The 17,673-nt window shown below is 40.5% G+C and overlaps 1 protein-coding gene across 2 annotated transcripts in view; it reads left to right on the forward strand.

The window, feature by feature from the left end:
- Positions 1-14,226, forward strand: part of cdk19 (cyclin-dependent kinase 19) — a 66,898-nt gene extending 52,672 nt beyond the window's left edge. For both annotated transcript variants that reach the window (XM_038726718.1, XM_038726719.1), the window contains 2 exons: positions 1,304-1,549; positions 7,624-14,226. In XM_038726718.1, coding sequence (XP_038582646.1) covers positions 1,304-1,549; positions 7,624-7,749 — 372 coding nt within the window. In that variant the 3' untranslated portion in view covers positions 7,750-14,226. The remainder of the gene's footprint in view (positions 1-1,303; positions 1,550-7,623) is intronic.
- Positions 14,227-17,673: the final 3,447 nt, after the last annotated feature.

The following is a 17,673-nucleotide window of genomic DNA, read 5'->3' on the forward strand; positions in this document are numbered from 1 at the left end:
TCGGTTTACAATACAAAATGAATCAAACAAGGTGTTATACGTAGAAATCAACTGACCCAGGATAAAAACACTAAACATACCATAAAACTTCAATCAAAGCCGAGTCTCATTTAGACTCGTAAATGTTTTTTGTATGTATAAAACCTTATATATTTACCTTTTTATACCTTATGTATAAATCGCCCACTTGAGCTAGACCTGCTTAACCTGCTTAGATTGTGCATATAAATATAATGTGTTTGGCATTCAGATTTACTAGTATGATTGGTCTCTCTGTGCTTGAGGTTGGCCTAGATGCACTGTTTTTCTGAGCTAAATGAAAGATTTGTTATGTTATCCATAAGCAATATTCATACTGGATAAAATAAACAATTTGATAGTAGCTTATTTCCCATCTTTGCTGAGCAAGAGTTTTGTGCAAAAGGAATTAAAGGCCTGTCCCATAGAGACTTCCGTACCGTTTTGCGGTAATTTGTTTCTATAGCCCTGGTCCTGGTTGCACCAAATCATTACAACAACTAAGACTGCTGAGCCTCATTACAGACTGAACTGAAAGTTGTGACATAGTAGATATTACTCTACAAACCCACCACTGCTGTTTCTATTTCATTTAACCCCTTGACGCCGATTGTCGCGAATTCGCATCATTCCTCTTCCTTTCAGACTGCAAGCCAAGATAGCACATGGATTCCCCCAATGCCAGTTGGTGCATATTTGATACGAACCTAGGAACCTTTTGCCCTGGTTTCTCATTTATGGCTGTTGTCGCTAATTTGCATCATACCTACACATACCTGAATTTATATCTTTTCTATGTTCTAAAGACAAATTAACAATCTTCACTTAATTTAACATCAGCTTGAAAGCAAATGAAAACACAAATAATTTTTTTAATTTTTTTATTGTAAAAACATTCAGGCGTTAAGGGGTTAATAAAACATTTTATGCCTCCATGCTGGCGATAGCCATGGCCAGAGAAGTTATGTTGTCGGGTTGTCTGTCTGTCCCATTTTAGTGAATGCGATATCTCATGACCCTTGAAATAATTATGTTTTGCCAAGTTAGATTGCAGTTTGGTTATCTCAGTGTGAAAGTGGGTCACAGAAGCAGAAAAGAATGGCCTACAGATAAAATTACAGCAAACAAAGGGTAGAACAAAAAGACTGTCACAAGCAAGTAACCAAAACATTTCCACTCCTCATTTTTGGCTTTGTAGTCAGATTGCCTTTTGCCCACTCCCTACAGTGAGACTCCTAATCACTTTTGCAAAGCTTTTATCGCTTGCCCTTTGGTCCGTCTGCAGAACCAGACCCAACAGCACCAGCAGACGACAGGCCAGACTCAGGCCCAGAACCAGCAGCAAACGGCAGCCCAACAGGCCCCCTCCCAGCAGAGCTCGGCCCAAACCAACGGTACCGCCGGAGCCACGGGGGGCACCACCGGCGGGGGTTTACAACACGGCCAGGACCAGGGGCCCCTCAACAAGAAACCTCGGATCGGGCCCTCTGGGGCCTCCTCAGGCACTGGGGTGCTACAGTCAGAATACCAGGTTAGTGACAATTCTAGAAACTATTAAAACTCATCATTGAGCCCCACTGTTGCACTGGATGACATGTTCTTTCATCACCACGAACACACACACTGCAGTTTATTTAGACTCACTCCCACATACACTGTCCTGCTGATGGAAATACTCCGTAGTGAGTGAATACTCCCTAAATTCACAGTTTACTCCAGCTTGAGTAGCATTTGCTCAAAACTACAGTGAGCAGCTGTAGTTAGCACTACTAGGTTTGGGGCTGAGAGCTGCAGAGTAAGGAAGTGTAAAGGTATTTAGGCATGGACTAACACAATGTTGGTTTTGGTCTTTTCATGGGATTTGAGTGCAGAAACAAAGTGTAACAAGTGGAATTTGTTGTGCAGTATTTGCAACTTCTTATCTGTTTCTGGTTCTCATTTTCGCCAGCATCGAGAGAGTGACGAGGACGTGATGGTGTATATGGCATAATTAGCTAAAGATAAAAAAAGATGGTGCAAGTCCATGTAAGGCCTTACAGGTTAAGAGAAGCTCTAGCTTGCACTGGTCGCCAATGAAGAGCTGCCAGAATGGGAGTTATATGATCACAATTTTATGTTTTGGTCAAGATTGTAGCTGCAGCATTCTGAACAAGCTGAAGTGAAGTTCATTTTTTGGGGGTTTTGTTGGTCAGACAAAACAAGCATTTGGACTCTGGGAAATTGTGCATTTTCTGACATCCAGTAAAACTTTAATCAATAGCCCGTCTTCTATTTGCTTAAATCCCTGAACTCACCCTGTCGATATATGGGACTGGCCTTAAGTTCCTTTCCCATGCCGGTAAATCTGAATGAATATTACTTTGGTGCTCATTGTAAAATAAACTAAATGATTGAATCGTGGAAAATTCAAAATTCATTTTACGGTAATATAGACAAAATGATTGATCATAAAAGAATTGACTCTTTAAACTGATTAAAATTGTTACATGCAGCCTAGTGAGGTTATATATATATTCATTTTTAAGGTTTACTTTCCTTCATGAAGCTGTGTTTCGGCCTGCCAATTCTAAAGATAGACTTATCTTCACAAGGAACTACAGATGGTGAAAAATGTTTTATATGTAGACAGATGTTGAGGAATGTTTACAGTGTCATTTTTTTGTGTGTAATATGTGTTTGGCATCATTTGAGGAAAACATATGCACATATACACGTATAACACAAGTCCAGTCAAGTCAAGTTTTATTTATAAACCACTTTTAAAAACCAAAGACCAAAGTGCTGTACAAAGAAAAAAAAACTTTTTTATATGAGACTGTGGGATGGCTAAAAAGGATTGGTTTGATGATCTGAGGGGTCTGGCAGACTGCTAAAACGTTAGGAATTCCAAAATTTAAGATGGATCCAGTCCAAATAATGCCTTAAAGACAATTAACAGCACCTTAAAACCGACTCTATGTTTGACTGGTAACCAGCGGAGAGCAGCCAAAATTGGGGAGACATGTTCCCTCTTCCTTGTACAAGTCAACAATTTAGCAACTGCATTTATTGCAGCAACAAGCAAAATTGAAGATGAATTTATATGTTTGTCGAATTTCAATGCCGAATCAAAGATAACACCTACATTTCTAGTAAAGGGTTGCACTTTTGTGAACAAGGGGACCAGATAATTTGATAATTTGTCAATTGAGTTGGGGGTGCTAAATAATAGTACTTTAGAAAGTTTATTGCCAGCTAAATCTTAATATCATTTAGGTTTTAGACAGTTAAAAATGGAATTGAATCCCCTTGATTCAGTGGTATAATATATTATGTAAATTGAGAGTGGAGCCCAATCGGAGCATTTATAAAGAAAAGAAAGTTTGCCCCAGGATTGAACCTGATGTACCCTGATGTACCCTGATGTACCCTGAAACCTGACTGAAAGTTATCCAGCACATTGTGTTCAGTTAAGAATGAGGAGAGATGAGAAAGAATGACCTTCTCCAAAATGTTGGACATAAAAGAGCATTTAGAAATGGGCCTAAATTATTAAAATCAGTAGGTTCTAGATTGTTTTTTAATAAGAGGCTGAACCACAGCATGTTTAGAAGTGGATGTAACAATTACATTTAAAAGAGACAGACAAAAGGCTCGGATCAACTGCATCTAAAACCTCTTTCAAGAGACACGAGGGGACAGTGTAGGGGCAAATGTAGGCTTCGTGTGTGAGGCTATATTCATCAAGGGAACAAGGCAGACCCTTTTGATGCTTTGACCAGTCATTGGTAAGATGTTAGGCAGTTTCGCTGTAATTCTTGACCATGCAAGGCTCTGTAAGTATTGGTTCAAATTTTAAACTCTAAAACCAATTGGAAGTTAATGAAGAGCCTTAAGCACAGGTGTAATGTGTGATCTCCTGTTGGTCTTTGACAAAAGTCTTATAGCTGCATTCTGTACAACTTGTCCATGGAGGATTTGTGCAAACAGCACATTGCAATAATCCAGACGAGAAGAAATAAAAGCATGAGGAAGCATCTCCATCTCTTCTTTAGAAACCACAGATCTCATCTTAGCGATGTTCCTGAGATGGAAAAAACAGGAATGAACCACAGATTTAACATGACATGAACACATAGATTTGTCATTTTTGAACTGGGGGAGAGTTCAGAAAGAGGACTTAGATCACCAATATTAAGCCAAGTCTCAGTTGCACATAGAAAATCCAAATCAAAAAAGATAAAAAGATCATTTAGAATGAAAGATTTCTTTGAAAGTGATTGCAGATTCACCAAGGCCATTTTAATAGGGATAGTGTCCACATTCTACGCTGATCCTTTTTGACCCTTTGAACAAGTGATGCTTGTATTAGTGGCAACCCAAAGTCAGTTTTGAATTGCAGGGAACAGTTATCAGATTCGACAAGTTAGCTGTGTTAGAGGGAGTCATTTTGTTGATTCTGCTACTGGGCACAACAGGAATGCTTTGGACATGGTTAGTGCCTGGTGACGTGACAGGACAGCCTCTTGGCCACTGGGGGGAGCTATAGTAGTTAGTAGGTGAGGGATAGGTCTGCTGGTGGAGACCATAGACTGTATATAAAAATGGACGTAGTGTGGAGACAAGAGGTGAACAAGAGAGGGCAAGCAATGGAGGATAGTCAGGGCAAAGTAGAGGTCCAGATATTGTAAAACAAATCTGACAGCAGACAATAACAACCTGCCAGCTAACTGATAAAGACTGTACATTCCACAGAGTCCTGCTGACAGAGCTGATAGCAAATCACTGGGGTGCCTGCTAGCATTTTGCCTCCTACTCTGGCATGTGTTGTATCTTTGGCTCCAGTCTTATCACAAGGGCAAAGAGAGGGAGTTTTCTGAGCGGTGGAGAGAGAGTGATGAAAAAAGCACAGGGCACAGTGTGATATGAGTGTGCTATGTTGGCTAGGCCACACGGGGGCAACACTATCAGGTATAAGTAAATCTCATATACAGATATACTGTATATAGCAGTGGCTGAGGCTGCATGTGAGACAGCTGGTAACTGTCAGGCTTCAGCAGATGTATAAATAAACCAGTGGACTGGCGTACTGGAGGGTGGCTCGCTGTCTAACAGTGCTGTCACTGTCCTACTTTTCCCCTCATTGATCCCTGCACCGCAGGCTATACCACCATGCACCACTCTCTACTCATTCTCCAAAACAGATGCAGGATTGCACATGTGACCTGGACTGAGTAGTATTGACATGTATTCAGTTCAGCTGAGGTCCGCGGTCCCCTAACCCTGCCAGGTTCTTGTCATCCTGTAACTTCACTGATTTTGCAGCAAGTTTAGATATCCAGTCTTCTTTCTCTTTAAGAGCTCTGAATCAAGGGCTCCCAACTCTTCAGCAATGTCTTATGTTTTATAAGCTTATCATTAGTGCTGGGCAACAATTCAACTTTTTAATCGCGATTAATTGCATGATTTTTATGCGATTAATCGCATGATTTTTATGCGATTAATCGCATTGTTACTCGCAAAATTTAATAATGAATTGTAAAGTAGCGTTTTGGGCACTTTTAATTTAAATGTACTGCTATATACACAAAAAGTGCAATAACATGGTTTGCGGTCGTCTTATATGCGTGTGTTCACTCGCACAGACTTCACTCGGTTAAAAACTTGAAATGACGTTACAAGTAGCGGTGGATATTTTACAAGCACAGACCAGGTAACGTTAAAGCAACATTGAACACAGGGTGCAGATGTTGGTTTCGGCTGTTTGAGTTGTTTGATAACAAGCAAGCGGATCAACATCCCGCCCTTCCTGTGACCCATGGTTTGACTGGATGTGTATTCAGAGCCAGTGAGCAAGGGACTTAATAGGGAACTAATAATAATAAAATAAAAACTGCGTTAATGTGCGATAAAATAATTGTTAGTGTTAATTAATGCGTTAACGTGATAATAACACGTTAACGTGCCCAGCCCTACTTATCATTTATTTTTTGTCATATTTTAATCTGAAAAGTAACTAAAGCAGTAAAATAGAATAGTTCCCTCTAAAATGCAGCAAAGTACAAGTATAAAGTGGCATACAATAGATATATTCAAGTAAAGTACCTCAAAAGAACTAAATATAGTACTTAAGTACTTAGTTGCACATAGTTACTTTCCACCACTGCTCTTAAAGGAATAATTTGACATTTTGGGAAGTACTCAAGATTCATTTTGTTTACAAGAGTTAAGCCCTGGACATACTTGCTTTTAACTACACGTTCGCAAGATGACTGCCACGCGTATCTTGCGTTCCTTTGGAGTGTAGGATGTGCACATAAGATGCAATTCAGCACATGAACGTGGGGGCAGTGTGTCGATCTGACAGGCAGGGCAGCATCAATCTACTGTTCCACACACCAGCCCAGGTGGTGGTGGTATGCAGTTGGTTTGCCAACCGCCATTAAACGCAATAGAATAATAAGAAGGAGATTTATGGCGGGATGTTTACAATAAAACTCCTGGAGCTGGTCTGTAAATACCGAGATCGTTATGATGTCTCATTAAATCATAACCTCCTGGAGAGTTTGTTTACGATGTGCAAATTCGGAGGTTGTCAAGGAAGATAATCCGGAGTCGGCGACAGATGATCCGTTGTTCTGTCGATTTATGCTACCTATCGAGATGTGCAAGCGTGGTCTGTTTCTACACCCATAAATCTGTGCAACCTTGCTGTTGGGCAAGCCGTCAAGACAGTGGCCGATCATCAGCAGTATAAAAAAAATCATTATTAGCTCGAACACTGACGATATATGCTACCTTGTCAAAAAATGCTACCGTAGTGCAAACCGATAGCAGTCTATCGAGTCGCTCTGCCCTGTGGCTTATTCTGATAGATTAATATCCCCTATCAAATAATGCTCCCGGCATGCCCAACAGCAAGGTTGCACAGATTTATGGGTGTAGAAACAGACCACGCTTGTGGGTCGTACGCATGCGCAGAACCGCTAAGTAGCACATCTCGATAGGTAGCATAAATCGACAGAACAACGGTCCTGGTCTGCCTCCTAGTGGATTCACGTTTAATCATCCAGGTACACGCAAACTACGCAGGCAAGTCTGTGAACAATGCCGTCAACGCCTACGCTTTGTTAAAAATCAAGTATGTCGGGGGCTTTAGACGTAAAGATTGATACCCCTGTTACATCTTTGCACCAAAAAATTGAACTAAAACCAGGAGGTGATTAGTTTAGCTTAGCATAAAGACTGGGAGCAGGGGGAATCAGTTAGCCTGGTTAGCCAAAGTGCACCGTACAGCAATTTTAAAGCAGATAAATGCTGTATCTCGTTTGTTTAATCAGACAAACAGAAATGTGGAGGAAAGATACGTGTGGTTTTACGGGGAGTTGCATGCTGTAATTTTTTAATATGGAAAAATTCTTTAATCAGGGATTAATAATTTACTTAATGAATGAGTAATAAATAGGTTAATTGATAGGGGACACATTAATTGTAAGACTAGTTTAACACACCACACATTAGCGTTCCTTATCAGCCCTCATGATATATCTGCACACAGGGTCAGAGTTTGCGTCATTGAGCTGCTCACTACCCTGTTTTCTCTCCACTCCTCCCTCTCTCTGTCAGCACTCCGGCCCCCGCCTTGGTTACCAAAGCAACGTCCAAGGTTCCACTCAGCCCCAGAGCACCATGGGATACTCGTCGTCATCCCAGCAGAGCTCCCAGTACTCCCACCAGACCCACCGTTACTGAGGCTCCCAGTCACCTGAGAACCAGCAGGGGAGTCAGCTCCTCCTCCTTCAACCAGACGTCACCCTCCTCCTCAGCTCCAGCCAAGGCAACGCTCTCACATCCTGGTCGGACCTTCCTCAGTGCATTACATCATGGCAACTCAGCCATCCTCCTTTTCAACCCTTCCTCACCTTTGACCTCTTTCCCGACAGCCTCCAACGGCACTGAAACACGAAGGCAAACAAGCATAGGAACCAAAAAAAAATCAAACAAGTCGTTCTGCCTCGTTGGGCTGGTGAACCATTTTTAAACAACTGAAAATAATGTAAGATAGATGTGAAGCGTCACACACACAGACTGAGAACCATGGCACTTACAAACGCAACGTTCCTCACGAGGAAGAATCGCAGCTGTATTCATATATGTACATTATATAGCACCTTTTTCTATTTGATTTTTTTCTCTCTTATTTGTTAGAGTTTTCAAGTTTACCTTGATAGTTGATGTCATTGTAAATATTGTTACATATGAAGCGATCGGCTGAGACAAAACACAGGAGGAACAGCTCTTTACTGTCATCTCTAGTGTACTATTACGTTGGATAATCAAAAGAAAAACAGAAAACGTTTGAGCTAACCCTGTCCTTTTAAGAACAAAAGACAGTCACATGTTTCTACACAGAAAAAAATCAGCTCTTTAGCTGATGCAATTGCAGGGAAATATTAAAATGCGCAATTTAATCTTCTTATTATAGGGTTTCTATATTTAGACCTCTCTTTATCTAGATTTGGATTTGGAAAGTAAGAAAAGTAGTTGTCTTTTTACAGATCTAAGTCCTGTATATTCTGATTCACTCCACTACTTTTAGAGATAAGAAACATTTGACAGCCGAGCTTCGTTCCTGTGACGATGACAGCGTTTTCAGGAGGTTGGACGCTTCTCGATTGTGGCCAGCAGCTCCGGAGTGTTTTCCTGTCCAAGAGCTGCCGGTGGACACTTTGCTCACACACTCATTTTATCGCGGACTTTCAAGGTTTCTGAACACGAACGTGCGCATAAACGTACAGGGCAGCTAACAGTACAGCCCCCCCCTTTCTGCTTCTTGAGACTGTTACTGCCTGATGTCAGATTGTTTTTTTAAGGTTTTAATGTTATTGTTTCTCTGTAAGTGTGTGTGTGCGTGTGTGCGTGTGTGTGTGCACAGTATGTTTTTTTATGCATGTTGTTTATCTTTTTACTTACTAGAACTGCACTGACCGCTGAACCGTTCTGCAAAGAGCTGGAACAAACATGTGGTGAGTTTTGTTGTTTGAAGGCTCATCCACTTCCACTGCGACCCTTTGGCCGAGCACTGAGCAGGCATTTGGTAGAGAATGGGGCACATTTAAAGACATTGGGTGTGTTATTCAGTACATGCCAAGGAGGCAGGAGCAACAGTTAATAACAGTAAAGTATTGATTGTCCTTTTGGATCATTTTTGGTTACAGTATAATCAACAGCTAGTCTGCAAACAGGCAGAGCCAGGCTAGCTGTTTCCCCGTTTCCTGACATGTGCTAAGCTAAGCTAACTGTACGTAGTTTCATATTTAGCATACAGACACGAGAGTGGTATTAATCCTCTCATCTAACACTTGGCAAAAAAGTGAATAAGTACATCTCCTATAATATCAAACTTTTTACAGTACAATTTTGTTGGTGCAGGTACTTAACTTAAGTATTTCCATTTTAATGCTACTCAGTAATTCTATACTGAGATATAATCTTCGCTTCACTACATTTATTCATTTATTTCAATTTGCTGACAATACTTAAGTAGTTTTTGGTAGGTAGTAGGTAGTTTTACATTGTTGTATTATCAGTAGTAGTAGTTTAGGATGTGCATACTTCATGCACCGCTGAAATTAATTTAGACCACATGCCACTTGGAAAAAATCTTCAAGGGCAAACCTCAAAGTGAGGCTTAAATTGTATCCCGCTTCTCCTTCTTTGTTTCCCCACAACTTTGCTCCATCCTCACTGGTCCCGCTGGGTCACATGACCGGTCATCATGCAGGTTGTATTAAATAATGCACCCAATGACTCAACTGTAAATGCCTTTGCTCCAATACAGAAGACACAGCAGGACTGGGGGAGGGGGGAGCCTTATTAGGCAGACTTGGCCTGCAGTGGGATTAGGAAACACTGACACCTTGTGGCTGAAAAAAGAACTGAACCTCTGTCATGTGAAACTGCAGTACAGCATGCAAGTAGATATATTGTGGCAAGTTAAAGCAGTTTGAGACACGGGTGTTTTAGTATAAAACTCATATTGTTATTGTGTCCAGAATGCCAGTCATGTGTCACTGATGCTGAAAGTTGGCAATTGCTTTGCTCATAATGACACTATACTGATAATTATTTGCATCTCACCAAAAGTCTTTTGGTTCATGCATTGATGATTCGTCTGTTGCCTCAGATTCGGTTTTAAGAAGGAGACTATTTCTGTAAAAATCTCTTCAGTGACTCCTCAGTGTGCCCAGCTGTTCCATACTGGCTCTCTGCAGCAGCCAGGTGGATTACGGTCGATGTCACGGGTTTCATGGTCACATTTTTAAGCAAAACAAACTTTCAATTAAAGTGCAGGTGAACTGAATCAAAGTCAGGATTTGACATGAATCCTGACTTTGATCTGGAAAGTCGTAAGAGTTTTATTCCAAACTAACATATTTATAAAAGGTCACATCTTCTTTTTAAAAAATGGAATTGAACAATTTGAACAAAAAAGATTTTTGACTTTTGAGAATTTAGCTGTTTGGTTGACAAAAACTTACAGACTGGATCCTGCATATTTTACCCATATTTAAAGCTGCATTAAATAATTTTTTGGCCATTTTGGTTCAGAAGAAAAAGCCATAAAATATTATATGATACGCTATCACCTTATAGAGAGCTGAAGTCCTGACGTCGCCACTGGGCTAGTTTCAGTTTCACTAACTTATGTAACTCCTGTCAAAATCAAGCGTGTTCCTGAGGTTTACTTTCCATACATCCAAGACAAATCAGCACCCACTATAGCACTATCAGAAGCTATTAAAAGTTTAAACCTTTGTGAACTTAAAGTTTAACAAGGATTGATTTTTTTCATAACATACCAAAATAAACTACTCGTAAGCTATGGAAACAGTGTTTGTTAGAAGCTGCTAACAAGAGAAATATTACATTAACAGCAGTGTACTGTAAGATAGTTTTTATAACCTATTTGGAGAAAAAAAGGGAACCCAATATTTTTGTATGAAAGGTTTTGTTACAAGGCTGGATTTTTTGTAACTTCCGTTACATCAGATCTTTTCTTACCTATAGAACAGAACCCAGACCTTCTGGTTTCACTTCAGCTCTCTGTAAAGTTAAAATGTACCAGTAAACTATTACTTATTTTATGCAGTACTGGAGCAACAGTAGAAGGAATTTGGAGTCCAATATTCCTTCTCCGTTTAGCTCTGGTTTTGTCTCCAACTCCTGAATATAAATAAGAAAATAATAACAAAAACAGCTGCCTGTAGCTGTAAATGAGATAAAAGCAGGATTTGCAGGCTTGAAAAGCAAAATAATTTATTTATTATACTTTAAAATGGCCAGTAGATCTGAGGGGAACTGCGGAGTCATGTGATATTTCTCCACCTTACACATAGTAATTTGATCCATTGATAATTAAAAGAAATCATTGATTAATGCAGCTTTAAAGACAAACTTCAGGTGATGAATCTCCACATGTAGATGTTTCATCATATTGTTCGTTGCTTTAGTTGTTTGGTTCACCTTGTCTACTTGTGTGTTCAGACAGTCTGGCAGGCAGATCCAGGGAGACGCAGTGTGCTCAGTTGTATGTGATGGGGATCAAAACCAGCAGCTATTCAAAGGTTTTCTCCCCCCTCTAGTGCGTGTATTTGAAGTCAAACTGAGTAGCAATGAGGATACGTTAAGACACTTGTTTGTAAATTTCCCTCTCTACACAAGCGAGGTGTCACAAGTATTATTGAGAGTGAGGCTCCAGCGGGAGACAAATTTCTGTCAAACATCTCCTATGCAAAAAAAATCCCAGACTAAAGCTTTCACTTAGGTTGCTTAAGTTTTGCAGTTGACAAGTTTTATTATATTTTGACAGGTGATGTTTATTGATTCCTTGTGTAATATTGAGTACAGTAGTCCAAGACAGCGCTTACTCGTGTCCCTTTTTCACAGCAATTTAAAATGTAAAGGAATTATTGTAAAGAAATGCATATATATGGATAGTACACAGTCATATTTATTATTTCCATACATCTATGAATAATACCCTTTTTTTTTTACTTTCCTCTGCCTTAACTATAGTAGCTATAGAAAGGACCTTTGTCAGAGAAAGCAGGCATCACTAGACTATATTTCTTGTTATTTTGGAGTTATTTCCTCTATATGCTCACATGAAATCATGTCTAGTTACTGAATGTGTTACTGCCACCTCAATGTACAGTAGAATGAAGGGGATGCCGCTGTTTGGGATCCCTCACTGGCTTGTTGTGGTTTGTTTCAACTTTGTCTCGCAAATATTCCACAGTGTTACTGTTTTTACAGGAATGATAATGATCCACGTTTTTATTTGTGTGGACGGTGCCTTTTTTTTTAGTCGTTCATCTTCTACAGATGTCATGGGAATTTGTTCAGGATATTTTTTTATTGTTTTTATTTGGTGTCGTTTTCACACCTCCTGTTTGCTCTTTGGGTCTGTTTCCTATGTCCTCTTTTTTCCTCATTACGATGTAGCATATTGTTATTTACACAATGTGGAAGCTAGCAGCTAAATAAATACATTTTATTTCAGTTTATTGTATCACACCTCTAAAGACTGCAAACAGTCCTGATGAGGACTAGCTCTTGTTTTTTCTTTGAATAGAAATTGTCCTCACACATTACTGAAGCGCAGTTATACACATGTTTTGAAATGCTGTACATAAAAACACATTTTAAGAATTTCTCATTGAGATATTGATACAATAATTGTCTTTTAATGCACTGTTGTTGCTCAAATATTTAGTGTTAAATTTTAAAAGTATTTAATGTTTTTAATGTTAATGCTTTAGACACTAAAGTTCTGGCAGTGCTTTGAAAGTTATATGGCAGATGATGCTCCTCTGTGTGTGTATAGATATGGACATATTAGTACACGCCTATATGAAATCTAGTGCACCTCTAGGCCGCTCTCTCCTCTTACATTTCTTCCTGTTGGATAGTATTGCATGTGCCTGTCTTTTTCCAATGGAGAACATAAGCACTTATTGTCGCCCTCTCAACAGTTTGTATAGACAGACAGACCCTCCATCTGCAAGTCAGAGTTTCTGCGATGCCTTCAATGCCTGTCGTGCCATTCAGATAACAAGCCTTGTTTGGCCTGTGTCTCAAAACGTGGTAACAATAAACCTCTATCCCATCAGAGCATCTTTCAATAAGCGCTTCACTGCTGTGGAAGAACTTTAATGATGTGATCTTACAGAAAAAAGCAACTTGTTTGATTAAACGTTTTTAACGGACCTACATGCACTTAACTCCCTGAAGCTCTCAGTGAGCTGCATCAGCAAAATGCTTTGCAGGTTGGGGCGTCTGTCCACTCTTCTACATTCTCTCTGTATTATGTGTGTGTTTGCGTGCGTGCGTGCGTGCGTGTGTGTGTGGGGGGGGGGGGGGGGTATTACTCATGTGGTGGGGACATCAATCTGTTTACATAGTCACACTGTGGGGACTCGCCTTCCATATAGGGACAAAATGCAAGTCCCCAAAATGTAAATCATAAAATTTTAGGGTGAAGACTTGGTTTAAGGTTAGGGCAGTGTTTCCCAAACATTTTCTGTTTTATAAGCCAAAAAAAGTTCATGCACCCCCCACCCCTGCAAGATTGGATTTAATTTTTATCTATTATAAACCATACAGTCATTTGAAAAAAACAAGATTCAGGTTAGTAAAATAGCTCTGCTAACATCAGAGCACTTTTCTTTGTTTATGTCACCACATGAATCATATTCATGCAACTTAGGTCTGCTCAACAACTAGAACCCCTGAAGTGGCTCTACACCCCCAAGGGGGGCCCGCCCCCCAGTTTGAGAACCAATGGGTTAGGTTAAGGATAGGAAAGTAGTGGTAATGGTTATTGTTAGAGCAAGTCTCCAGGGAATGAATGTAAGTCAATGTAATGTCCCCGAAAATGATGGAAACTGGACTGTGTGTGTGTGTGTGTGTGTGTGTGTGTGTGTGTGTGTGTGTGTGTACAGGTTTGAAATATACATATGGCCTAAATGTATTGTCTTTTCATAGCATTTATAGATAAGGCAGCAATAGCTCAGCGCAGGAAAATCAACAAAAGAAAACATTTATTTAACTGCTTTTAGCAACCTTGTCCAAATTTCACTGTACAAATGACTGTTAAATGAGAAAAAGTCATGTATATTTATTTTATATCCTCTATTATATTAAAAATCTCTTTTGTCTCAATCACTTTCTTGTGTAGTTGCTGGGAGCGCTGCAGTCACAGTTTGATGTACAGGAGCACGCTGAGGCTAACCAGAGTGTTGGTGTTCTTGCTCACCACTTGATGTCACCCAAGGGTGACTGTTCACTGTGCTAGTGCATAACTGAGTCCTACAGAGTCAGAATCGTGTTGTTGAGTCATGCAGCAGAGTGCTATTAAAAAGACTGAACACAAAAACTATTTTCAAAAATATTTGTAAAGCAAATTTTAATTAATGTCGTGTTGGTTTTTTGTAAACTTTCACAAAAATAACAATGTGGAAATACAATTTGAAATGTACATTTTGTACTGCAAAACAGTTTCTGATAGTTTAAAGATACAGTTTGACATTTTGGGAAATAAACTCATGGACTTTCTTGCCTAGAATTAGATGAGAAGATACCACTGTCATATCTGAACAGTACATGTACCTGTCAGCCACAACATTATGACCACTGACAGGTGAAGTGAACAACACTGATTATCTCTTTACCATGGCACCTGTCAGTGGAGGGGTATGTTAGGCAGCAAGTGAACATTTTATCAAAATTGATGTGTTAGAAGCAGGTAAAATGGGCAGCGTGAGGATTTGAGTGACTCTGACAAGGGTCAAATTGGCTACACGACCGGGTCAGAACATCTCCAAAACTGCAGCTCTTGTGGGGTGTTCCCGGTCTGCAGTGGTCAGCACCTATCAAAAGTGGAAGGAGAAGCAGTGACCCGACAGTGTCATGGGCTGCCAAGGCTCACTGATACACGTGGAGAGCGAAGACTGGCCCATGACGTTTGATCCAACAGATGAGCTACTGTAGGTAAGATTGCTAAATAAGTTAATGCTGGTTCTGATGGAAAGGTGTCAGAACACACAGCGCATCACAGTTTGTTGCACATGGGTCTGCAAAGCTTGTCCACTTCCAAAAGTGCCTATATAAAAAATATGCAAGTTTGAGTTTGACTTCCCTGATTCCCTGACTTCCCTTGCCTCTTTCAGCAGGACAATGCGCCCTGCCACAAAGCAAAAACGGCTCAGGAATGTTTTGAGGAATGTTTGAACACAAGAACGAGTTCAAGGTGTTGACTCGGCCTCCATATTCCCCAGATCTCAGTCCGATCAAGCATCTGTGGGATGTGTTGGACAAACAAGTCTGATCCACGGAGGCCCAACCTTGCATATTACAGGACTTAAAGGATCTGCTGCTAACGTCTTGGTGCCAGATACCACAGCGCACCTTCAGAGGTCTAGTGGAGTCCATGTCTTGACAGGTCAGGGCTGTTTTGGCAGGAAAAAGGGGAACCTACACAATTTTAGGCAAGTGGTCATAATGTTATGGCTGATCAATATATGGAGCTTGAGTCAGCAGCCGCTTAGCTTAGCATAAAGACTGGAAACTGGAGGAAACAGCCAGGCTCTGGCTGAAGGTGAAAGGGTTCAAGTTTGTTCAATTCATGCAAATAGCAAAGTGTAAAAACAACAATTTGTGAGAAAATATTTTTACTTTCTAGCCTTTTGGCGCTTTCGACTACATCTCATGGTCTTGCTGGCTCAAGTCATCACATGAGCCTGGTGTGATTGCAAATGTGGGTGTGACCTCCACCCCTCTTCTCCTCAAAAATGGCCTCTGGGGTTTAATGTAAATGGCCTCCTTGATCTGTCTCCTGTCATCCACTGACTCCAATGACTTTGACCTCGTCCCAACAGTTAAGTGCGCCTTTTGAATTGAGATTTTTCTGTCACACATACAGAAAACACACTTTATTTCTTACAGGCACCTCTAGCCGTGCAGATCATTTTGGTTTGGTTTTGAGATATCTGTCACTGAGATTTCTGCCTCCACTCCAATACAACGGAGGTAAATGATATATTGTTCGTTTTGGGCACAGCATTGACAAGAGAGCATTTCAAATGAATTGTAGTAAAACAGTTATATCTCTTTCCAAAAGCAGCATGCCTCTTAATCCACAGAGTCGTTGATTACATTACAAAGCAACTTTCAGTTAGTGCATTTAACATCTACAGGAACAAGAGCTGGTTGTCATCAAAATTCTATGTGCATCCCTTTTCCATTTCCATTGGAGCTCCCTAAAAAAAAAAAAAGCTAACAGGGTAGAGCCCAGTGATACGTTGTTGTACTTTTGTAATTGCACAAAAGGCCAAGTGCATTTAGTTGTTTTTGACAAAGTCGGCAGTAATGGAGACGGCATGAATTGCATTAAGTGAACTTGTTCATTACATAGGTATGAATGTCTTTGGATGATTTGGGCACTTATATCCACCAAGACATTCCACAAGATGCGTCAAGTAAGCGCTACATTCAGTTTATGGGCTGGTGGCTTGACAAGTGAAACCAGTGCAGGCAAGCTGAGACTTGGCATCGACCTCAGGAGTTCTGGCAGAAGCGCTGGATCGACGGCTCAGCCTGCAGTGTTACAGCTACCACTTGAAGGAAATTTATGACTTGGAGAGAGCTCAGCAGAATGTCTTAACGCAGATGATCCCATTTCCTACTCTGTCTCCAGGTGCTGCTGCTCAGGTCAGCTACTGAGGAACGAGGTCCACGTACATATAGACCTTAACCCTAACCGGCAACTATGTTATTACTGGATATTCAAAAGTAGAGAGTGTTTCTCTACGCTACAGAATTTGTAACTGCCGCCACATTGCATATCATACCAGGACTGTAGAAGATAAATTGCTCTGAGGTTTCCATTAATGCTGCAAAGAAATGCCTTGGTCTAACTAGAATTTGTGGCGTGGTTTAGTTTGGTTACTTTTATCTGCAACACCATTCAGTACCATACTTAACATGCACGTACGTGCAACTGACAGAACATGGCACGACATAGCACGGCATGACTAACAGTAGAAAGCATGACAAAGATGTGACGTAAACATGACATGATACAACCTAACATAATATAACATCAAATAAACACAAAACAGACCACCACCTGTACCACAACAGACCTAACCTAAAGAGCCCCAGAGCACCACTGAAGGAAATGGCTGGTGATATTCTGTATTTTTCTGAGTGTCAACAAATCCAATGAAAAGACCAAAATTAACTGAAAATATGTATCAGTTCTTCTCACAATACTTTTCTGTGTTCCCCAGCTTTCTGTGGCACTGCAATTTCCTAAACCAGCTGGTCACTGTAGTTTGTAACACATTTTACAGGAGGAAATAATGCATTTGTCGGGGGCTATTTCAGTGGTGGAATAATGCACATCTGGTGCTTTAGTGAGTGTTTGGGGCAGCAGGACAGTGTATGTGGGGCCGAGTCTAAATAAATTACAGTGTGTGTGTTCACAGTGAGGAAGGTACATGTCACCCAGTGCAACAGTGAGGCTCAATGATGTGTTTTAATGGTTTCTGGACAGCAGTGGCGCACAGAGGAAGAAGAGATATAAGGCCATGATACACACACGGTACTTGT

This window comes from Micropterus salmoides, unplaced genomic scaffold (assembly GCF_014851395.1).
Source record: "Micropterus salmoides isolate LMB-PRFRI ecotype aquatic unplaced genomic scaffold, ASM1485139v1 Ms_hic_scaffold_18, whole genome shotgun sequence".
Classification (NCBI taxonomy): Eukaryota; Metazoa; Chordata; class Actinopteri; order Centrarchiformes; family Centrarchidae; genus Micropterus; species Micropterus salmoides.